Source organism: Amblyomma americanum, chromosome 6 (genome assembly GCF_052857255.1).
Source record: "Amblyomma americanum isolate KBUSLIRL-KWMA chromosome 6, ASM5285725v1, whole genome shotgun sequence".
NCBI lineage: Eukaryota > Metazoa > Arthropoda > Arachnida > Ixodida > Ixodidae > Amblyomma > Amblyomma americanum.
Window position 1 is genome coordinate 12,137,106 of NC_135502.1, and position 24,355 is coordinate 12,161,460.

Genomic DNA, 24,355 nt, shown 5'->3' on the forward strand with positions numbered 1-24,355 from the left:
GCGTCCCGTGTTCCGATTGTGACAGCGTCTACATCGGCGAGACTGGTGATTTTAAAAGACGCCTAAAAGAACATTGTAATGATGTTAAAAACAAAAAAGTGAACTCTAATGCTATCGCCGAACACTCCGTATCAACTGGCCACGGTATTGACTGGAGTAGGGCACACGTGCTGGAAACTGAAAAGAATCTGTACCGTCGCCTTCACCTCGAATCATTATTCATTCAAACGACTAATCGCACCCTCAATCGCAGCACTGGAAATCTAACTCCTGTATACGCACGCTCCCTGCGCCCTCTTTTCAAACGTATTTAATCCTGATGCACTTCCTAATCCTTCTCATTGGGAACAAGGCTCCCGTACGGGAGCCGAAACGTCATTTTGTTGTTTTTTTGTTTTTTTACTTTTGGTCGGCGTCCTCCTTTTAAGATTCTCTTTCTTTATATCTAACGTTCTCAAGTGGAATGGAACAAAATGTTGGTAGGTGATCGCTTATATCTACTGATAATAATCCAGAAATACTGCCGGACGGATGCATATTACTGATACAGGTATCTAGTAGCGTGGCAGATTCTGCCGTGAGTCGGGTCGCTTTTGTGATAAGGTTCACACATGCAGTTGAATTTATCAGTTCGTTCAGTTGCCTTGCCGGTGGGTTGTCAAAAAGCATGTCGATATTCACGTCACCCATGATTGCAAAGGGAAGCCCTGAACTGCTGAGGTAATGAAGAAGAGCTTCAATGTGTTCAAAAAAGTGGAACTTGTTCCCTGCTGGTGGCCTATAGACTGCTACAATCACAGCTGCATCTAACCGCACCGTGAGGCATTCAACATCATTTGTGACCATTGAAAACTGCGATATGACGTCACAATGTTGTGACTGCAGCACGTACACGGCCACACCATCCCTTATTTTTCGAACGAACTAAGCCATTATACCTGTATTGTTCAAATTGCGGTGGAGACTAGCTCGCCCACTGAAAGCCAGGTTTCAGAGAAAAGTAGAACATCAATTGAAAATGAAAAGGATGACAACAGATCATGCAGTTTATCTTGCTTATTGCGAATACTGCGAGCATTTATATGCAATACTGTCAGGCGATTTTGCGGGCTGCCTAGGAATGAATTAAAAGAGTCAAGATTATGGTATTCGCATTTTATATCTGTGTCCATCTTGGATGCGTGCCATGCAGAAATATAGGACAGTTTGTCTACTCTTCGTTGGCTGTCATCTTCTCGAGATCATCCATGCAAGTGATCCTAACGACCGAAGAGCCCTCGTCTTTTCGCGCGAAAACCCTGCATCCAGCGGTCCAGACAAACTTCCATCGCACCTCCTTCTTCCTCTTAATCGCCGCACCAAGCAACTGTTTACCAAACCTTGTAAGATGCTCATTTACATAGACAGGACAGGAGGTTTCAAACCCAAGCTTTTTTGCATCCATCCTGACTCTCTTGGCCTTGTTAAGTATTGCGTTCCTCTTAGTTCTGCGAACAAGCCGAACAACAATGTTTGATTCATCATGGCGTGCAGTGGGTACACGATGGCATATGTCAATGTCCTGTTCTGTAATTTCCTCTCCAACAATGACACCAATTGTTTGCACAATAGATAACGGTTCACCATCCAGTGGAATGCCTTTGATCTGAAGGTTGTTGGAGCGCTGATACTGCTCGAGCTCATCAAGCCTGCGTGTGTGTTTGTCATATTCTGCTTTCAGTTCGCCGTTCTCTTTCAGTACTTGCTGAATTTCATCTTTATAAGTTCTGTCATTCCTTATAGGCTATCTTTTATAGCTCTCAATTCAGCTCTTAGCTCACGCCGCAGGTCTTCGATTGCTTTTGCAGTATCGCGGTCATCTTTTCCCATTTTACAGGTTTTTTTCTCTCTTTTCTTTAAATACACCACATTCAACACATCAGTCAATATAGTTTGGCAGCAGCGCACAATTTCCACATAATGCGCGGACACTGAAGTTAACAAAAATACCTCACCTGCAAAAGGCAGATAAGATAACGTGATGTGGTCCCGATGGTACGCTGCTGCCAAACTGCGGATAGGCGTTGGCCTTGCGGTCCTTTTATAGCTCCGTAGCCGAGGCTTGCATCCCTCTGCTGGAATCACCCTGGTGTCGACAACTGGCGTTGCTGAAGCGGCACTTCCTTCCGGGATTTCTTTCCGCTCCTTTCCGGGCTGCAAAAGGCAGATAAGATACGTGATGTGGTCCCGATGGTACGCTGCTGCCAAACTGTACATTATCAAACTGATAATGTACAGGTTTCTGTAGAGCTCTACGGCTACTTTAATTATGTTATCTGTATCGCTTATGACATTACCCTCCATGTCTCTAAGCGCATAGATCTGATTTTTACCTGTGCCTAGTTTCCTCTTGACCGCTTTTAGATAACCCCCGTTCCTTAGAGCATGCTAGGCTCTTATAAGGTTGTTATGTTGAACATTACCAGGTTTGTCTTCTAATGTTCGAAACGTTTACTTTAATCAATTTTTTTTTTCAGATGTTAAGCGGAGCCTCACAGAGACGGCTGATCGCATCAAGACGGCTTACGATCAATACGATCAGGAATTTCAAGAGGTGATGTCTGCAGCTCTCACTGCGACATACAACGTTACCATTCGTAACTTAAGCGTGCTATTACAGTGCACTGGAACAGTGCCATTGTCGTATGAAACGGCATGCATTCGAGGAAGGAACATGTTGCTAAAAGCACAGCGAGGCTTCGTGACCCTTCTTTCAAAAATTAGCATTATCCTTCACGCTGTGTGGCTGGCCGTGGTTTTGATATCTAAATTATACGCAGAAGCAAGGCTGGTAGGAAAGAAACAAGGCCGGCTTTGACAGGCCAGTTGGCACTGCATTGTGAGTACACAACGCTAGGCACAAGGACAGCAAGTACCTCGCACCTTTGTGCACTCTTTGTCCTTGTGCCTTGCGCTGTGCGTCCGCAACAAGAGGGAAAATCGAGCCACATATGAGTGCCGGTTCTATAGTTTTTATGTGCCTTCTTTTTCCCAGTTCTCTTTCGCGTCGTCTTCAGAATCCTTTCCAGGTATGAAGCAATTAACCCAAACGAAGATGTTACTTTAGTATGAGTGATCCGACTGTGAACCGTCAAAGAGAGCAGCTCAATTCGTTTGTGGCAGCAATATAAACCAAAACCTACTATAAATATGAATTAATGCAATACGATTTAAATATTAATGCAAAAGCCCTACTTGGGCGTCCTACTTGGCTGTCTTGGAAGTATTACTGTTACTCATAGCATGACAGCGCCGTTGTGCGTGATGTGGTAGCACTTATATTGATATACCAGCTGCTTGTGTCGTGGCATTACGGTTACAATAAGAGTCAAATGTACACACTGTGAAGTACCAATGATCCGGGCTTCGGTAACCCAACCAGCGTATAATCCGCAGCTGCGTCCGGACACGTGTGACGATAGATCTGACATCCGCTTGTAAACTGTTTCAGACTTTGCACCTGGCTAAAACTGCCCACATGCTCAACCACGACGGAAGCATCGTGAACCCTCAATCCCTAAGGATTTACAGGTAACTATTATGACTCGTTTAATATAGGGCCAAGCATCACGTAATGCGTATAGCAGCGATAGCTGGGGATATTACTGCCTAGACTTCTCTCTGCAAAATGACGTGGAAAGGGGGTAGTTGCTTATTACTATCCACCTAAGTCTAGCCATACGACTACGAAGGGAGGCTATGGAGCTTTCACAAAAACTTAGTAGCTAAAGGAAAGTTCTACCGGGTCCGGGGGTTAGAGCCCGAAACCACCGTCTGTCCGGGCAGTCGCTCTACGAACTGTGCTACGAACTGGAGAGCCGTGCTGCGCATGCGCGAGGAGCAGTGATGACGTCACAGGACACACAGGAACCACCGCCGCCGCGCGCGCCTCGCCGGTCTGCGCACCCTCTGTAAGCCGCACCACGTGACCAGCCACGTGAATGGTCGCGTGACCAATCGCGTGACGAACCACGCCGCCGGCAGCTGCTCCGCACCACGTGGTCAACCCCCCGCACACTCACTGAATAAAAAAAAAACTATGTGTCGAGGCTGGGAATCCAACCAGGGCCTTTGGCGTTTGAGGTGGAGACGCTGCCACTCCGCCATGACGGCTCGAGGTTTAACCGTGAATAAAGGCGCATGTAGTGAATGCGCGCCTTTCATATATTAACTCTTCCGAACCAGATGTCGCCGCGCTTAGGCTACGTATATCCTGGCTTAACAGAGCTAGGCCATCATCAATTTTGTTTTCTTTATTGAGAGCAGCCAACAAATCAGATAGAGCAACAACGAACTGAACAACTCGAAGAGGGAACGGTGTTTATCCAATGTTTAGAGGACCAACACCGTTTAGAGAATCTACTCCACTTTAGCGATTCCCCTAAACATTCGACCACAGGATGTGGAGTGAGCGGTGGCCAAAGGGAGAGGGGGCATCATTCTTATGTCTCTCGACGCTCGATTTAGCTCGACAGCGGAGACGATGCTCACTCGATTTTGCGACGCATGAACGCTATATACATAGCAAGTGGAACGATGCTGGTGTGCGTGTGAGACATATTATGTATTCCGTGGTAGTTATCACGCATTGCCTTGCTATTCCCTGCTATTTCCTGTGCACGCTTCTGTGTACCCTGTCGCCATCGGCGCTTAGAGTCTGTGGTAATTTGTGTTCGTACTTCTAAGTGATACAAACGATTCATGGCCCCACAGATCGTTTAGCAAAGCGAAAATGTGCCGGCGCTGGGGAAGGAGCTAGGTTGTCGTGACGTCATTTTACCGGGCACTGTCAGCCAACAAGGAAGGCTTCGCGTGTCCATGTAACAGTTATCGCTGGAACGTAAGTCGAAAACTCACGCTGGCTGAAAAAACTGGTCGAAAATTTGCGCTAATTTCCTACCCTTATTACCACTCGTGCGGCAAGGGATAAATGCCGATGCACTTAGCACGGTGTCTAAACTGCAGCCGGGGATCAAATCTTGTGACTTGTTCTTTTCTCCTGGGTGCGGATTCATGGGGACGTGCAGGACCAGTTTCACCAACTAGAATGGGCGATAAGAAAGGAGGTGCGAGGGAAGGGTTACGAAATTCGGCTACAGGTTCGCTTGCCATGCCACACGCGAGCGCCTGCAACAGCCACGCGTTGCATACCAAACAATTCTGGACAAAATCATTTTTGAACGGAAGAGAGTTTACGAGCGCAATTTTTTCAAGTATTGTAAGATTTCACTATAACAATCAATATATCTCCAGATCTCCCGTCGGCAGGCTTGAATTTTTGCTATTATTTTTTTGATATCTTAAAAACAGTTCCACGTTGATGAGGAAAAAATAGCGCAAAAGGAACACGAAGGACGGAAAGAAGGACGCAGACAAGCGCTAACTCTCTCGAGCAGTCTTAACTGCTCGATGCGAGCAATGGAAACACTATGAAAGGATGCTTTTCCTACGTATTGGAAGAATGGACCATTAACTTCCATACTTCTATACCTTACAGTTGGACATGTTCCGCATTTTCTGCAGGCGTCCGTTAACGCATGCTCGTTACGCGACCGCCGTCGCACACCTCTTTCGCAGGAGGGCCTCATTCGGTGCCAACTAAAGCGAAACTTTTTTGCCTTCGAGTGCATGTTTTGTGCCGTCCCCATCGGCAAGAGCCGGCTGTATGGTGATGGCTTCTGAGAAGGCAGCGTAGCTTCGTGAATAGAAGGCGTGTTTCTCGACGCCGGTACATTTTCACTCAGAAGAAAATGTGCAGACTCGCCGCCAATCCCTAAATGGTATCGTTTCTTCAGTGGAGAAATTGCATGGAGTAACTCAAGACATGGTTAATCGCTAGGATGCATTGCGGTGTCGCAGTTATTCTTTAGTTTCTATGATTTAATTCTTGAATATCTTGCTTCTAATATGTTTCTCAAGTCTTCTGAGCAGACAGGGCTCATTACGACATACATGACGGAAGTCAACTAGTCTTTCGAGTCATACAAAACAGGAGAAGGTGAATTGGCTGTTAGTATAGCCTGCAGTGGTATGAGCGGTACTTGCGTGTGCAGATTCTCACGCGAAGCGTTACCGCCGCCCTGCAGGGCAGCCTTCCTGATGGTGTCGGTGGTGTCGGTGGCCACCATCGTGGCGGGCCTCATATTCGGCTTCATCCTGGGCGTATCCAACTACCGTTCCTACGTGAGACCCACGCAGAGGAACACCGCCTGCAACATGGGCGGCATCGTGCTCATCTCGTGAGACCTGCCTCTCGAGTACCCTGCCCGGCCTCCTGCAACGCTAGCTCTTCTGGCCATTGAGGTTTCTCGCCTGCAGGTCTCGCGCGAAAATCTCGGAAACCGCAAAAAGTGTTCGCACCTTCACCGCTAGTGACAGTCGCAAGAAACATAACTATGAAAAGCACAAGTGGTATGTCCATAAGCTTCACTGCTACCCAGCGATATAACTTCCAAGTGTATAATTACGCTTGTGTCTTTTATAGACTAATTAAAACGAGGCGCAAGGGCCTCTTTGAAAGTGGCTCATCAGGCATCATATACGTCACTGATCATTACCATCTTCGCTGGCGACTCACCAGAAACACTGCTCCCAGTTGTCTGTACTGTAGTGTGAGTCGTAGTTTGAAAGACGAGAGAGATAAGAAGAGAGTCGAAGGGGTTATGGAACGAACTTGAGTTGACAATATCATAGGTGAGATCAACAAGAGGAAATGAGCATGGGCAGCAGACATGCAATGCGAAGAACAGATCGTCGATTGTCTTTTAGAGAAACTGAGTGGGTTTGGAGATAAGGAAAGTTAGCAGAGAAAGGCAGAGATTACTCTTGAGGAGATACATTTGCAGAGATAGGGTGTTTTGCACCTGGCGCAGGACAGGAATAATTAGAAAATTATAGAAATGGCCTTTGCCCGGCAGTGCAGTTAACCGGGATTGTGGTGGCGGAAAAGGTTCGGTTTAAATATATGCGCTTACGGCAAATGAGGGTTATTTCTGCCAAAATTAGTGACCATTCTGTTCAACTTCCGTTATGAAGATTTAACGCCTTGGTCTGTTGCCGTTTTCTGCTCACGTTGCAATGAGTAACGCTGCAAAAGACTCGACGAGGTACGGCAACGTCGTAACACGCACCCCCCTTTGGTCTGCTTTTTTTAGTCACTAGTGCCCCGTGGTTCTTGTTTTGGCGCAGTTTCATCGAAAAGATAAAATGGACGGCGGCGCAACAAGGACAGTAACATGAGAGGGACAAGAAAAGTGTCCCTCTCTTGTTAGTGTCCTTGTTGCGCCCCCGTCCATTTCATCGTGCACCAACTCGCCCCTCAGGCCGTTATTCTCATCGAAGCATCTTGAAACTGTGACGTTTATGCACGCCTGACGACCCCTCTGGATCAAACCCCGCACGGACGTGTGCAGGAACGCAGGCCTCATGTGGGCCACGTGCGCCTTCGTGCCGCTGCTGCTCACCTTCTGCTTCCCGCTGGCCGCCGTCCTGGAGGCCTACGTCTGCCAGCCTTACGACGAGCACGACGGCTCCAGTCTGGACGGGGTCAGCGCATTTCTCTCTCCCTCTATCTCTCTACCTACGGGGTGCTGACATCGCACAGATGGCTGCCTGCTTTTGCGTTTAGCCTCCATTGAAACGTGGTAGGCCCGGCCAGGATTCGATTCCCTGTCCTAAATGTCTTAGCAGCCGAACGTCTCAACCACTGAGCCACTGCGGCGGGGTTCTCCAGATGTGGCCTCAGTTCCTCAGAAATTAGTAAGTCCGTACCACACCAAGATTGCATGGCGGCTGCGGCCGGTTGAGCACGAGTTCGCGGAATTCTGTGCGCGTTATTGGACTGGAGGTGGTCGAAATTTTTCCGGAGCCCTGTACTCTGAAGCGTGCCTCGCACTTCGGGTGTATATAGCTTCGGTATGGAAAAACGCGACATCTAAACTCCGTGATGCAGCTTAACCGAATTGGGTGCAGATATTCTGAGGATTTATTATTTGTTTGTTTGTGCGGGAAGCTGCAGATGACAGGGGGTAATTTGCGCTGCAGCGTTGCCGCCAGTGCAGACGAGAGTACATTGGAGGTCAGACTATTTTACACTTTTTCGGACGGAAGAGGAGGTTGTGATGATACGAGAGGCGCGGAAATGGTCCAACTCTTTAACGGACGCTTCAATCGTTGCGTAAGGGAAAGCGTAAAGGGAAAAACATCTTCCCTTTGTGGGACCCCGGAGGCCCCGAGAAAAGGAGTATTGGTACAGTTAGCACTGCCGGTCTAGCCGTGGGTGGATGAGCCTTCCCAGATGTGTTTGGGTGCGCGGCACGGCAGCGCACCCCAATCACCTACTCACTTGCGCCCGGTGGAGAAAAAACACGAGGCGATGACAAGTGGGGAACATAATCGCGGTTTCTCCTATTTCATGAGTCTTGTTTTTTTACAGAATATGCGTATAGCGATTAAACGATATGTTACCTGGTGATAGTTATGCATTGGCTGCTTAGAAATTTCGTTTTCATCATACGCGGCAACGTTCTCTCTTGAATGTAATTAAGCCTTAAACTCTCTTTTCTTGCAGGCCGCAAGCTACTTGTTCAACATACCGAAAGTGAAACTATTCCGCTACTTCACGCCGAGTAACATTCTCGGGTGAGTGAATGAAGAATGACGTCGCTCATATCCCTGCAAGTGTTGCGCGTGATAATTTCATGAAAAGCTCTCCGTTCCCTGTGCGCGAAACATCGTTCCTTCGAACAAAAGGCGGTCATGCCGGCTACGTGTTCTGCGTTAAAATCAAATTTAAACTGTCCTGCAGGCAAGTGTGTTCACACCGGCAACGGGCTGACGCTAAGCCACGGAAAACGGGGAAATGTGCCGCAAGCCGACTGTCGCCATGGCTCAGCCGTCTACTCCTATCACGCTTTGTCAGGCGACAAAGTCCGAGATGCTTGGGCGACATATATGGTGTTTCATTTCGACACTTTTCCCTTGTCTATCCGCACATGCCTGCGTTAAAGACGTTCAGTTACCTCGTGAACGTGTGACAGTGCGCGGCGCGTCTCCGGAGGGCCGCTATCTCCGGCGACATCTTCCCTTTGTGGGACCCCGGAGGCGCCTGAGCAAGAGTGGGGAAATGACGGATGGTGTTTCAATGGGATAGCATCTGGAGGGTCATGCAGGCGAAAATTCTCTGGTGGCGTCGGCTTACGTGTGGATTCTTCACGCGCTAAGAGATGTTTTGGGGAATTGGCCTCTCTCCACCTGCCACCTGTCAAACGTCACCGATTCAGACAACAGCAGGCCTACATGAAAAATACACAGCCTCGCGAGGAACTGTGTGCAGAAATGAGGTTTGCGTGAGCTATTCCTTTTCGCACTGCTCGGTGAGAGGAATCCGGCTCTCACAAGCCCATCCGGCGGCTGAGTCTAGAACAGCCACCTGCCTGTGCAGTGGCGCAACGCTTAACCTCTGCGCCGGTAGCACTGCAATAGATTGGCGTGCAGAAGAAGGATGCTATTGCATTTTCACTGCATCAATCAATTGATCGCCTCTAAATTTTTTTTTTGCGGATTTTAGTGCTCAGTCTTTTCAGTGGCGTCGTTTTGATGTCTGAAAATAATCATTCCGGAATGTTTGACGGAAGTAGCACATGTCATTGTTTTATGGGACGTTGATTGCATTTCATATCATGCTGAATAATTAACGAAAGCATTTTGAGATACCAGGCCTGTGTTCTTTGAGGCGGAATCTGGCAATTAAAACGGCTCACGGAAAGTGTGGAAAAGGGAGTGTAGAAACGAAGAAAGGAATTATCTACGCCGTGCTTTTAAGTGACCTCCTCTGTGCGTTAACCAATATCCTGCATACTTTCAGAAAATGCACCGGAAAAACGGCGTACGCAAGTATCGCAAATCTTTCGCTCTCTCCACTGGAGGAACTCGTAAGCATGAAAGAGTCCACCTTCCTCTTAGATGATTTAGCACTGATCCCTGTGAGCACTCACAAACCCTGATAGTTACTGAAATTCATTGCACTATCGCGAACTAAAACTTTCCGTGTGCCCTCGCACGGAATAACCAAAGCAAGGGAAGTCCTGAAAAATTACTCAACAAAAAAAGGTAACCAAAACGTTGTATTTGAGGGAGTGAGAGAAAGAGAATGAGTGCATGTGCGCGCATGTGTGTGTTCCGGAACCGGAACTTCGGTGTCAACGCATGCCGGTAAGGGCCGTTATTTCTTTACGAAAGCAATACACTACATGGCGTCATATATACGTGGTCCTTTAGAGCGCTAAAGTGGGGCCTTTTTTTGTTTTGTTGTTTGTGTAAGAAGAATCTGGGCTCACACTTCATAGATGAATAACTCTTCGCGCATATCTACTTGAGGGAAAGAAGATATCCTGAGGAGAGGAAAGGCACAGGATCTTCAATATTGGCCTCCTCAAGAGAGCCGTGATGGGGTGAAAGATAGAAGAGAAAGATGGAAAGCATAGCCAGGAAACATGTACGAACGAAGGAGTGGGTAGGTGTGCACAACGAATGGCGCCGAGCATGAGCAGCCTTAACTAAAACTGCATGTGACTTGTGCAAAGAAATAGAGCTCCGAATAGTTCCACTTCTGCGTTATTTATATCTGTTGCTGGCTTCTAGTCTACATGTAGATTTTACCCAGCGAAATGGTCGCTAAAATATGTTGCAGCGTCATCTGTTAAGGTCACATATCTCGGTTTTGTGGCGTCGGCATTGTCATAACACCGAGCCACTCCTATTGGTCAGCACGTAGGGACGTCACGCATGACTTCAGTGCAACTCGCCATGGCAACACGCCAAGCTGAAAGGTCTGAACACAAAGATGTCGCGAGTGACAGCACAGTGACATCATGCGCACTCTACCAGAGAAGAAGAAATAGTAACGAATAAACAATCTGTAAACAATAAACATAAGGACGCAACATAAAATTCTGCCTGGTTCCGAGCTATTAGTTCCGAGCCGAGTAATTAGTGGCAATGAGAAAGCAGATGTGCGCGCTGCATAAGTTCGGAACATTAAAATCAGGAAAGTAAAAATGGGCAACAAAGGCTGCGCGAAATTAGTACAAAATAAGCTGAAAGTTGAATAGCAGACTTAATGTAATAATGAATTAAATAATAAGCTGCCTCTAGTAAAGCCCAAATAGAACAATGGAAGTCATGCATGCATCAAGAACGTTTTATTCAAGTGATTTTATGCCGCCTTCTCACTGGGCACACAGTTTTTTTTTTTTCTCGCATAAAAAGAGAAACCAACGTGCGAGCTGTGCGCACGAGTGTCCACTATAAACCGCACTTCATTTTCGTGGTCAAAGCTCGAGAACCTAAGGAATAAACATTGGTCACAATTATATTCTGAATGCATCCCTTTTCACCTTAGTTTACTATTGGGAGAAAATGCACTAGTTGATGTTCCTAGTGTTATTACATTTTAAAAAGGCTCAAAGGTTCTTCACAATGTGATATTTAAAAAACAGGACACATTCTAGCTCTTTCATAAAAAGACAATTCCAGCCTTGTGTTTGGCGTATGATAGTCTTACTTGTTTCTGTGTCAAAACCCAATATAACCCAAAACATGAATAAAGAATATCACTGTATTAAACAGCTGTCGCTGAATCTCGCGTTACACAGGGGTAACCGTCGCTTAATTTTCGTTCGTAATAATCTCTGGCTCTTTCTACTTATTTCAGAACGCGCAGCATTTCCGCAAGCAGCTCTTCGGGGACTGGCAGAGTTCGCAGGAATACGTTAAGAACGATACCCTCGACGTGATCAACAAATGTGCCAAGAAGATAATTGACAGCCTTAAGAATGACAACATGCTACAGCAGGTAAAGCGGACCGCGTTCTTAACAAAATACGATATTTAAAAGAACCAGGGATGGCTTGCAATAACGGTGCTTGGCGTTACGTATAGGATTTTGACAGATGTTTGGTTTGGTTTGTGGGGATTTAACGTCCCGAAGCGACTCAGACTATGAGAGACGCCGTAGTGAAGGGCTCCGGAAATGTCGACCACCTGGGGTTCTTTTACGTGCACTGACATCGCACAGCACACGGGCCTCTAGAATTTCGCCTCCATCGAAATTCGACTGTCGCGGCCGGGATAGAACCCGCGTCTTTCGGGTCAGCAGCCGAGCGCCGTGACCACTGAGCCACCGCGGCGGCTTTTGACAGATGTTTAACCCTTTGTTTCATGAAAGGAGGAAACCAGAGTAGAGTTCTTTCTGTGAACATGCATTTCAGTAGAAGGCGTTCAAATTCACGTTTGATATTTTCTTCTGTAGCCGTTCAGTCTTTTACTGCGAAAGCGGGGCTGGTGTCTCTCCCACCCGGAAGATTTGACGTCTGTTGAAGTGAAGCCAGGTGAAGCCTCCAGCCTAAGCGAGGAGCCTCCTTATTCCAGAAGCACCACCCACCAACCAACTTCCTGTCACGCACCCTATCTAGTGTGCTGCCCCTGTCCACCTCATCCCGGAACCTTCACCCTCCAGAAGTGCCACCAACCCGCCTACGTGCACCTCCCCATGGCCCACACCCACAAAACCCCGCGAAGCATCAGAACGAAAAAGCGACAGCCAAATCAAATTCAAAGGCGCAGTGGGAAACCGAGCTGCCCTCCAGAAACACCAGCTGCCTCCTCACCCCACTGCCCTAGCTGGGGTGCTGTCCACATACCCGCCAGCACCCTCGAACCGCTTCCGCACACCTTTGCCCCCCAGATTAATTCTGTCGCGTGTGTGAGGCCTCAACTTGAAAGAAAGAAGGTCAGTATAAGAGGCTGACAAAAAATTGGCGGTGGTTTAGCTCTGGTTAAACCTGGAGTAACGCGATAGCTACAGCTGGCCGAGTGGAACTTGGTCACGAGACCGAAACGTTACGAACCACGTGATCAGTCACGAAGCCGCGCCACTGGCAGCTGCTCCGCACCACGTGACCAACCACGTGACAGCATGGCGGCGCAGCCACGGGGTGGCGGCGCTTTTCCACGCTGAAGGCTCGAAATGCTACCGTAATGTAGCTATCGGTACAAAACGGGCGTATGCCTGACAAGTGTCAGTTTCCTGACACTTGAGAGTAAAAGTACCAGACTAATCATTGAGAGTACATGCCAGTATAATTTTAACGTTTTTGCATCGAATTCCATGCCATTTTTGCATTTCCCACTCTTCCCTCTTGGCTGCAGTGACGCCACTCCTCATGTCCGCACTTTCTATTGGAGGAAGCCTAGGCCGTGGTGCCGCTTCAGCCAATGGCGCGGGGCGCGGTATTCAGAGCTGACACTGATTCGAAAAGGAATCACTATATTTTACCGATCGTGCTTCCGCAGAATTGCCGCATCAGATGTCACAACGTTTTGCACATACAGGCTACCTGCCTGAGAAAGACACTCAATCTGCACTTTCAGTATGCAGAGAGGTAAAGGGGGGGACCGCACAACTTTGGGTCAGAGACCACATGTGCTGTGCTGACAGAGTGAGAAGTGGACATTCTTTACAAACCATCTTATTCATAAAAATGGCAGCGTTAATCGTCATGCGCTCTTTAAAAAAAAAGGGGGGGGGGTAGTACAAAAGTAGTAAGTGCAGGAGTTACTCTTACTGCATTTGTTACCTTTTTACTAAATATTTACTACCTACCCTCTTCAAGGTAGCTTGTAAAAGTCGGCCCTTCTTAACTTTTTGACACCTATGGTCGCTAGTTAGTACGGGGTTGGTAACCATTCTTTGAACCCTAAAATAAAGTCGTATAGAAGATAATTGACACAGACTGTTGTGTGAATAAAGGGGTTTTGTAATTAAACATTTCTGCAGTGCCGTGCGGTTAGGTAGACTGACCTGTTTCTACAATCGAAACTTCACATTTAAGGCTGGTATCTTAGCTCAACGGGTAAGGTCCACTAACCGGTAACTGGGAAGCAGATTTACGAGGTATATAAGACTTGGAAAGATTTACCCGTGCAACGCGCAGTGCGCTTGTCCCGCTTGTGTGACGCTCTTTGATGTGTGCTTTTCTTCGATTCTAAACCTTTGTGTGTTCCCGGTAGACTGATTCCGTCACCTCGCGTGACTTGTACACGCAATTCCCGGCATGCCTTAGCCAAAGTGTACATGAAGGAAGCCAACGGTCAGCGAAACCAAACAGCCCAGGGGATGATTAAAAAAAAAGTATTGTGGTGTTTATCAATGGGAGATTAAAAGCGTAATTATTTTATCGCTTAAAGATCAATTTTAGAAGGCGCAAGAAAAAACAACCACATTGTGCCAGTGGGATTCGAGTCAACGACCTCCGAATTTCGCGTCCGGTGCTCTACCAACTGAGCTACGGCGACAGCTGTCCAACCTTTTTGCTTTCGGGGGTATTTATGAGTACTGTAACCGAACCTTGAGAGTGTTCACCAGCGCCACCCTCGTCCATAGCGGAGGACATAGGAAGTCCTGTTAAACCGCGAGTGCCACGTAGGAACGTGATCGAACGGTGAGGGCGGAAGCTGTTCGAGAACCCTCTTATGCTACCTACGGCATCAAGACTGCCATTACCGAGACCCTCGTTAAGATATTGAGCAGACAAGGGAAGGGATAATGAGGGGTTCGTTATTGCATACATGAAGGAAGCCAACAGGCAGCGAAATTCGGAGGTTGTGAGCTCGGATTCCACGGTCGGCATGTGGTTTTTTTTTTTCCTCTGCTTAATAATAATTGACCTTTAAGCGATAAAATATATACGCTATTTATCTCCCATTGATGAAAACCGCAAATTAAAAAAGTCATCCCTTATGCTGCTTGGTTTCGCTGACTGCTGGCTCCTTCATGTATGTCAAAACGAGCCCGTCTATTTCCTTCCCTAGCCAGTGCGCGTGATTCATAACTAGCACACCCTGGTAGCTCTCACTGGTGTCGGGCATTGGTCGCATTGAACGTATGCTTCTTTTATTTTTCGAGTGTGTACCCAAAATAACAAGGCAAGCGAACACACAGTTCTAAAACCTAAGAACATATGCGAAAACGGTTTCTACCGATTTTCTTCGTAAATAGCATTGCCTTTCTGTTCGTCACTGTAGTGCTATTCACTAGCTTCTTAAGGTAGTGACTTTCACTAGTTCTACTTTTAATATCTCCAGTTACTATGAACGTAGTGGTCTGTGTGGCAAGTATTTGGTAGTAGTTAGTGAATTCTCTGACCTTTTTCTTAAGAGTGTAGGCTGCAAAAGTTTGGGTGAACTGCATAGAGAAGTCGGCTTCCTAAACACTAGATCTTGGTGGCAATGGCTGCGAAGGCTGGCGGCTATGAATACGAGAGCTGAAGAAGAGTTACAGTTAGCAGCAGTGAGTTACATTTAAAAAATTGGGAGAGTGATAAAAGAATAACCTAGAACGTAAAATGAACTCTGTATTCTCAGCCGGAGGGGAGACCTGGCGGAGATATCTTAAGCCTGTTTAAATAGAAATTTTCCTGGTTACACAAGCCAAGAGTCTTGCGCAGACTTGATGGCGGCCGACTAAATAAGCTTTCTTTTTTTCAGCTGAAGCTTAGTACCGCGTCGAAGGCGTTTGACAGATTTTTGGTAAGTGTACTTGTACTCTCAATAACGGGTGTCTATAGCCATCTCAGAAGCAGCAAATATATGACATCAACTGAATGCTTTTACACGAGCTTACTGGCCGTTTTAAGTTAGTGCCGGGTTAATAAATTCTTATATTGAACGTTTGTTTTGTCTCAGATAATGCAGCAGTCGCGGCACGTGACGTACTTTGATGTTGGGAGCGTCTGCAGGCAATCACTTGCAGCGTCCACAGTGGCGCAGCAAATATTGAAAACCCAGCTTGACTGACCGGTAACGAAGCCAAAAACTCGGAAGCCCTAGCGAGGGTGAGAAATGTCCCGGCGTCAGATGTCGGTAGTGCGCACTATGGGTTTAGTAAGTTAATTATGCTCAGTAGTTTTGCTGCATTTAGGTGCTGGCGTTTCTGTACAAAATTTATTTTTCTCAAATGGCCGAAGGCTCTGTCCTAAAGGCAGTGGTGTCACGGTTTTCAGAACAGCAGTGCACATGTTTTCCTGCAGTTGTGTGTTCTCTATCGTGGTATCGCCTAATCGTCTAATTAACACTGAACAAGGCTGACTCGAAGTTTGATCTGGATAGTAATCTTGTACCTGAACAGATGTTTCCATTTATGACGTTTCTGCTACGCAGATGCTTCAGAGGAGTAGTAGTAGTAAGCGGTTTTATTAAAATAATAATGAAAGGAAGGAAAAGATTTTTGCTAGCCCCGGCATCTGTCATCGATACTGAAGCACCTGAGCTGGGGCAGCGGAAATAAAGGACAGCAGGCAGAATAGAGAAATGAAATAAAAGAGGTGAGGGGACAGGAAGAGAGGATAGGGGGAGAGGTAATGTACACAAACTATTTACAGAACATTCAGAGGAGCCACGTTTTAACAAAATACAGATAGAATGTGCCTCAAATAAAATTATTCCACAAGATTTTTATTGCGTTTATCAGCCACATCATGGTATAAAACAATCAGTTTCAATGTTTTGTTTTCGTAGTTTTGCTATAGTTATTGCATGTTCTTATTCGTTCACAGAAACGTGCTTGGTTCGCGGCAAACAGGTTTGCGCACGGCGGAATATTTTCAAATAAAAAAAATCGGCTTTAATGTTTTTTCGAACGTATTAGGAAAATCTCGTCCTAATTTTGGGCATATTGTAAGGGGGAAATTGTTAGAGTTATGCCTAGTGGCTTAGCGCATTTATCAGCTAGAGATTATTAATGCCCCTAACATTGTGTTGAAAAAGAGCGTCTGCGACGAGCCTGGGCCTCTTACTTCTGTTGGGAGTCAGCCACAATAATAGAAGAAATGCAGTTGCGCGCTATGACGTCCCGCCCACGACGTCAGTGACTGACCTTGGTTGCACCACCCGCTCTTTCTCGGCTCTCGTCGATGACGTCATACCAGTTGTGATGGTGATTATGTATTTTTATGGCGCAAGGGCATCTACGGCCAAAGAGAGCCATGACACAAAGTATTTTTCAATTTCTCAAGGTGGGGTCAAAGACCTATCTCCCAGGCATTTCACCCTGAATAAGCCGAGCACCAGGCCAGGGGACCTTGTACCCATTGTATCACCGGTGGGTACCCGGCGGCACTGAGGATCGAACCCCGCACCTCCCGCATGCGAGGCGGGTGCTCAAGCCACTATAGGCCACCACTGCGGTGGTCATACCAGTTGCGCTCTGGCTGGTCCCAGACTACGCTTGGAACAACTCTGCAAGAGCTCCGTAGAACAGATCTCGCTTTTAAAAACAAATGTGGCCCAGTCTGGTCTTTCAGAGTCTCCTGTTCAATCCAGAAGCAGGTTGACGGTGCGTTACCCCCGGACTCCTGGAGCGCCCTGCGTCCGGGTAGGGAGCAGTGCAGGGGCTGTGCGTAGTTAAAACTAAATCCACGAGTCAAGATAAACTTCGTGGCGACGCGTGACAACCGGTGCTGCAGTGTGCTGCACCATGCAAGGAAGACAAGCCGAAGATATACCGTTCAAACGGCGGCGTGTTCTGTATATTGTAAGACGGAACGTCGCAGTGGCGTCACGAGAGTAGCAGCACTTTTGAACAGCCCGATGCCCGAAAACCACTGCGCTGAAGCAAGGGTGCACTTTCACTTTTCCAGCATCAACTGACAGTCGCAAAAAAACTGCAGGGCTATAATTTAATCCAGTGTTCGCTCCTTCTTTGAAAGAGCGCTGAGACATTCTATTGTGCCCATCATTCGTGGGCTTCTTTTGATTGCTTGCCGTCCTTCGTGCTGTGAGTAACGTCAAAGCGGCGTATACGTTACGTAACTGTGAGTGAAAGGACGCCGCTTGAAGGCTTCCTTGTACGATACGGGGTGATAGCACGTTCACGAGCCCGTCATAAAAGAAGAAAGACAGTATATCAAAGCGTCATCTGCCGAGTAGGGTGCCCTAACAGTGCGGCGACTCATATCGCTTCAGCACGCGAATTATATATGCCGGGAGGATGGGGAGGCCTTGCAAGGAAAGGAGCTGCACTGTGAATGCAGGGCGGCATTGGCCATTTTGAGCATTGTGCTGTCGCCAAATATTCCTCAAACAAGGCCGTGACACGACGCATAAACAAACGTGCTCTAACGTTTTGTGGGCGCAAACACATCCTTGGGGCCAATAAATTTCGCGCTGGCCCTCACGGATATGTATTAGCGCATTACGAAATGGATTGTGTATTGCTATATTATCACGAGTGACAAGAAGCGTCCGTGATTTTGGCTGGCTTCCTTTGTTACGTTTCGCTGGGCTACTCAGTACGGAAGATGTTTGGCGAATGTTTGGTTGTGTTGAACCATAGCCACCAGCATCATGTCAGTTATGCATCCACTGAAATACAAAAGCCTCTCCCGCTATCTCCAGTTGACAGTGTCCTGCACCAGCTGTGGCATTCCAGTCTCGCACACTTTCTAATCTCATCCGCCCATCCAACTTTCTGCTGACCCCTGCTGCTTTTGCCTTCTCTTGCAATTCACTCCTTTGCGCCAAGGGACCATCGGTGGCGTGAAACATGGCGGCGTCCATCGAAACGAGAGTCGCCGTCTACAGCCGAATAAGCAGTCGTTCTGATCGGCACGTGTTTCAGTTTGGTGTTGTTGCCTTTGGCTATGACTGACCTTGCTTCGACGACAAAGTGTAAGCTGTAATAGTAGACACTCTCGATTCTGGTTGGCTCATACCTAATGGGGCTTCCCGCTGCGCTGACTCTGCTGCAACTGCTCGGAGCACAACATAAATAAGTTTTGCCACGATGTCTCATATATTCAATAATTGAACACATCAATTTATGTCAATTGCATAACTGACAAGAGTATTTTGAGCATTACATGTCGTGTGATGGAAGGTATTCCTGCTCCAGTGGTTTGTACTCATCGTTGTCTTAACCAGATGACGCCAGTGTGTTTACGTCTCTTATTTCACAAACCTGATAGTCGAAATATTACTTGAGCGTTTTGGTGGAGGAAATAAATTTTACTGTGTTACTTGCCTGTGAAAAACACTTATGTATAATATTTTGGCAAATTAGTGGCAGTGGCGACCATTTTAAAATGGCCTTCCGCCTCCATTTAATCTAGGCCATGTTTAACGTTTTCGGAGCGCTATACTAAAGCTCTGCCTCGTTTAGTTCTATACTTACGGCACGCTGACGTTATTTCCCTTAGGTACATCGAAACGAGTCGAAACGAGAGTCGCCCGCTTCAGCCGAATAAGCAGTCTTTGCTATTGTGATCAGCACGTCTGGCTCGTTTGATACCGCTAGATGTGGTATGGCTACTCCCAGAGATATATGAATACAGAGTCGAGAATCGCCAATTCCTCATATAAGGGCATGTAGACAGAATCTTGGCTGCAAAGGAGCACTTGAGCTTGAGGGATCTCTAATATGCTATCGCATTGTATCGTTAAGTGTACGTTAAGCGCTATGTTAGGGTGAAAGAGAGAACAGTGTTTGCGTCTGCGAAGTGATACGCGGTGAAGACCCCGGGCCACTGAAGGGACCTTTTTACGCTATAGTGTGATGCACGTTCAAGGCGGTGCTTAAGTGTCCCCTCCAGTTTTAGTGCGCTAGTACATTTAGTGGCAATTTCCCGCATTTAGCCGTTGTCTGTCTGTTGCTCGGGAAGAGCAACCTGAGGCGCAACCCAACCCAAGCAACCAAGTCCCACCGATGGCAGTACTTGCCATAGAAGGGCAGTGTCGCATTGCTTGACTGCTGCATCACTGTGCCAGGAGTGGTAGGAATACTCCAACGGATTTATGAGTGTAAATAATGACCAATTCCGCATACTATATGCACATTAACCCATTACAGCTATCCAAACAACTGCCGCCCACAGAACACTGGATCTTAACACCGGAACCGAAGGGAAAACCGAACTGCTAGCGCACCTAGTTCTCATTTGGCCTGACTACCCAAATCGACCAAAGTTTTTTTTAATGTCCATATACATTCGAAATTATCAAAACTAGCTCAGTTTATTTGTGTTGCGATAACCTCTTCCTAAACAAATCTTCCAGTCTTTTTACATTTATTTAGTGAAGAAGCCATTAGTGGTTCGCAACATTTTTTCGAAGTTTTCAGTGCTTGGGCATTACAGGATTGACGTTGCGCTGAATTCGCGCACAGAACACAGGTGCTTTTGCATTTCGCCCCTGCAGAATGCGGTTGCTATGGCAAGGATTCGAACCACAAACCTCGTGCTCAGCAGCAGAACTACGCCACCGCAGTGGGTAGCCATTGCTCGAAGGTGACTGACGCCTCCCTTGGTCTCAAGGGCTTATGTGTTTGAAGATATTCCACATGGCGCAAAACTTTCAGTCTAGAAATGAACGCTTGTCACGAAAGACATATGTTGTTATGTTTGTGTACGCAAAGCTCTGTGTCCTGAAATATCAGTTTGCTTAATCTTGCACAATCCTATTCATCTTTTCCAGCCATGGAGAACTTTATACTGTTCCCGTCGTCCGCTGTTTTGCGAATTACTTACACTGATATTACTGATGACATCCGGTGTGCGGTGCACAGCTAAAGCTTCAAATGGCAGACACTGAATTCTTTATGGATTCAAGTTAGATAACTTGATGACTTGTTTGTTTGTTGTTGCTGAATTCCGGATATTTTCCACAACGCTTCACACAGATGTCTTACATCTCTGAATTACTCGAGGGGATGCTTGTAGCGCGACAAAAAACACCTTGTGTCCCTTGTGTTTTTTGTCGCGCTACAAGCATCCCCTCGAGCAAGGCGCTTGTCCCGTTCGTCTCTGTCCCTTGTGTTTTTTGTCGCGCTACAAGCATCCCCTCGAGCAAAATGAACCAACTCGCCCAGCAAAATGTTTTATTGAATCTCTGAATTAATCGCAGGATTCGGTAAAGACTGCAAATGATTCCGCCAGTAAGCTTCTCGCTTCAAAGGGCTCGACATCTGATGTGGATGTGGCCATTGCCCAGGTGAGTCGTGCTAGCCCAGGTAGTGATTCGAATCTACCCAGCTCCTTTTAATTTATTTCGTTGCTCTTGCATGAAAATATATTTTTATTTTCATTTGTGTTCCCTCGAGGCTCGAGGAAAAAACAGAGACGCGCTAAAAAAATTCGTAGGCACACTTCTTGGCGCCTTGACTAAGGTGGCGATGGAGGCAGATAGGTGATTTTACTCATTTGTGATGCGAGGAATGAACAAACTCATACAAATGCCGGTGCGGTATGACGGAAACCGTACCTTAAACTGGTTGTCGATGCGGAGTGACACGTTATAGTTAAAACTAAACGTTTATATGAGAATCCAAAGCAGGTTACAAGAATCCCCCACCTTGGGGGATTCCCCTAAACATTTGAATAACACTACTCCCGCTTAGAGTTATTAATTCGCTCTCGCCCTGCCATATAAGCGTGCCGTCCCGGTTAGCTCAAGTTGGTAGAGCGACTGCTCCGGTGAAGCGGCGGTCCTGGGCTCGAATCCCGGACCAGGATGAATTTTTCGTTAAACAGCGAAGTTTCTGAGAAAGCTGTATAGCTTTACTTTGAAGCCGTATGGCTGCGCTTTGGTGGATGCCAAATAGTAATTACTCACTTATTACAAGTTACAGCAATATGCAACGAGAGGTCCCATGGTACAAGACCGCATGTGGGACCTCCTATGAGAATAAATTTCAATAGACTATTACTAAGTAAAATGTGAAACAAAATGCGAAAGATATAGGTGCACAGAAATTATATTGCGAAGCAGCACAGACAATAACAAGGTACACAGTGTGAAGCTCAAAACCGATAGATTTAAATACAAGAAATAAAAACACAGAAGAAAGTTAAATAACACACTGTATGATGTCATGATACATAGGATAAATAACATTAGTGTAATGAGAAGGAAAGCTTTTAATTTGTACTTAAGCAAAGAAACTGTATGTCTGCTTGATGTCCAAATTCAAAGAATTCCAAAATATGTTGTAGTTGAATTGAAGGCAATGTTTCCGCACTCAGTTCTGACCTTAAGTAGCTGAAAATTATGCAGCGGGAACCATGTGACATTGTTGTTTATGATCGTGTCGCGAAAAATTTTAAAGATAAATTACGAATATTATAAACATAAATGGCGGAGATGGGTAGAACGTTTAAATCTAAGAACATATTGCGCAAGGGTGAGGTTCGAGGGCAAGTGGTTATGATGCGTATGGCTTGCTTTTGAAGTTTTATTAAGAGCCAAAGATGAATATGATAAGCGTTACCCCAGGGTGAGATGGCCTAGTTTAAGTGGCTATGGGCGGATGCGTAGTAAAAGGATAATAATGCACGTATAGGGAAATAATTTCGAGCTTTGATTAGTGCGCGTAATTCATACTAAATTTTTTTGCAAGCTTTCGCTACATGGTAACAGAATTTTAGGTGAGGGTCAATAACAACACCCAGTTGTAATTTGTACAGGGGAAGAAGCAAGCGGCAAGTAAAGGTATTATTGTAGTAAATTAAATGGTGATGGCCTCAAGCGAATGTATGGCGGTTGGTTATTTTCATTAATGATGGGATTCCGGCTTTTGAGGAGTTATCATGCGGTACAAAGCGGGTGGTGCGTTTCTGAATATATTTTATGGCTTGTGATAGGGAGGCGAGCGGTATCCCAAAGTGAGCATCTATACTCAATTTCCGGCTTTAATGGTGCTTTACAAATAGGACGTTTAGCGGGTGCATTGGCAGATGAAAAATCGCGGCATAGGAATCCAAGCATCCGGTTATCCGGGGTCGAAAAAGCATTTGCCAGGAGATATGTGTGATGTGGATGACTTAGGTAATTGTATAATGTTGCCGACGCTACTGAAGAGTTCCTGAGAAGAAAGAGGCAAGATCACCGCACAAGTAGCAGAAAACTTGCTTTTTTTTAGATTTAGTGAAGTCAGGCTTCATGAACTCACCTACACATGAGAAAGACATTGTGGTAAGATCAGCTTGTAAAACATCACTGTCAAAGGGATTAGAAATAACGTGACTGGTGACATACTCTTCAGCAAATAACTTCTATAGAAGTGAAATGTGCTGGTAGATTGTTTAAAGAAATAAGAACAGAAGTGACCAAAAAGAACTTTGCGGCACACAACCGGAATAGGAAGGGAATCACGGTCATAAAAGGAGTAATGCTGAGAATGGTTAGATAAAAAGCACTTAACCTATGTCATTGTTGTTAAGAGCACAGATTTTAAGAAAAGGTAAATGATAAGAAACAGTACCAAAACCTTCCGAAGAAGTAAAAAAAAATATTGCGACCTATTGAACTATAGTTCTCAACTGCCTGAAACGTACAGCTTGCAACAGATAGAAGCTGTGCTTCGGAGGAGAAAGAATTTTCAAAACTATGTTGGGAAGGTGTGAAAAAAAAATATTGCACTCAAGAATGGAAACAAAATGGGAGTCGGTAACCCATTGAAAAAGCTTTGCAGGTAATCTTCGAAACTGCGTTGGTAAGATGTGAAAAAAAAAATCATGAAGAATGGAAGCAAGGCGGGTGACGGTAACTTGTTGAAAAAGCCTTGTAGAGAGAATTAGTTAGTGAAATAAATCGATGGTTACGGGGTCATTGTGTGCTGTCTCATATATTAGTAAGGGAACCACCTTCCACATCTTCCAGTGTCCGCTTTGAAGCGAGCAAGACTGTGAAGCTTGTGCATGAATTTCGAACAAAATTTAGTGCTGAATATGTAGCTGTAACTTTTGAAAATTTCGAATTGAAACGATCGATACTTGCACAGCAAGAAAAATTCTGTATTTAGGTAAGGAAATAATACCACTGTAATCAACTGCTATAGGACCATGAGATAAGCAGTGCTTGCAGGCGAGGACAGTAAAGGAAAAAGGACACACAACTTTCCTTCACTCCGACGTTTTTCCTTGATTGTCCTCGTCTGCAAGCGCTGCTTATCCCATGATGTCTGAAAACCAGCAAACCCTGCAACTTACCCTTCTCACATCTATAATTATACATCGGAAAAAATTCATAATCGCAAACAACGGGGCAATCGCTAGTGAGTGGGGTTCGGGACATATAATTTAATTCATTCCCTTGAATAATACTACCGTGTGCACCAGTGGGTGCGCGCAATGAATAGAAATGATTACAAAGAACTTCCAGTGGACAATACGTACCGCCAACTAATCGGGCGCCGTTATTACCTTCCGCTTATTGCACCAACATAAATCTGTTTCCGTATCTTTGAAGCAGTCTAAGGCGCATCTGC

General features: G+C 46.1%; 1 protein-coding gene across 1 annotated transcript in view; it reads left to right on the forward strand.

Moving 5' to 3' along the window:
* Positions 1-24,355, forward strand: part of LOC144094553 (uncharacterized) — a 59,768-nt gene that overhangs the window by 22,814 nt on the left and 12,599 nt on the right. The window contains exons 6-14 of the mRNA XM_077628471.1: positions 2,517-2,593; positions 3,491-3,570; positions 6,126-6,278; positions 7,452-7,584; positions 8,609-8,679; positions 9,905-9,971; positions 11,753-11,893; positions 15,586-15,627; positions 20,995-21,081. Of these exons, the coding sequence (XP_077484597.1) occupies positions 2,517-2,593; positions 3,491-3,570; positions 6,126-6,278; positions 7,452-7,584; positions 8,609-8,679; positions 9,905-9,971; positions 11,753-11,893; positions 15,586-15,627; positions 20,995-21,081 (851 nt within the window). The remainder of the gene's footprint in view (positions 1-2,516; positions 2,594-3,490; positions 3,571-6,125; positions 6,279-7,451; positions 7,585-8,608; positions 8,680-9,904; positions 9,972-11,752; positions 11,894-15,585; positions 15,628-20,994; positions 21,082-24,355) is intronic.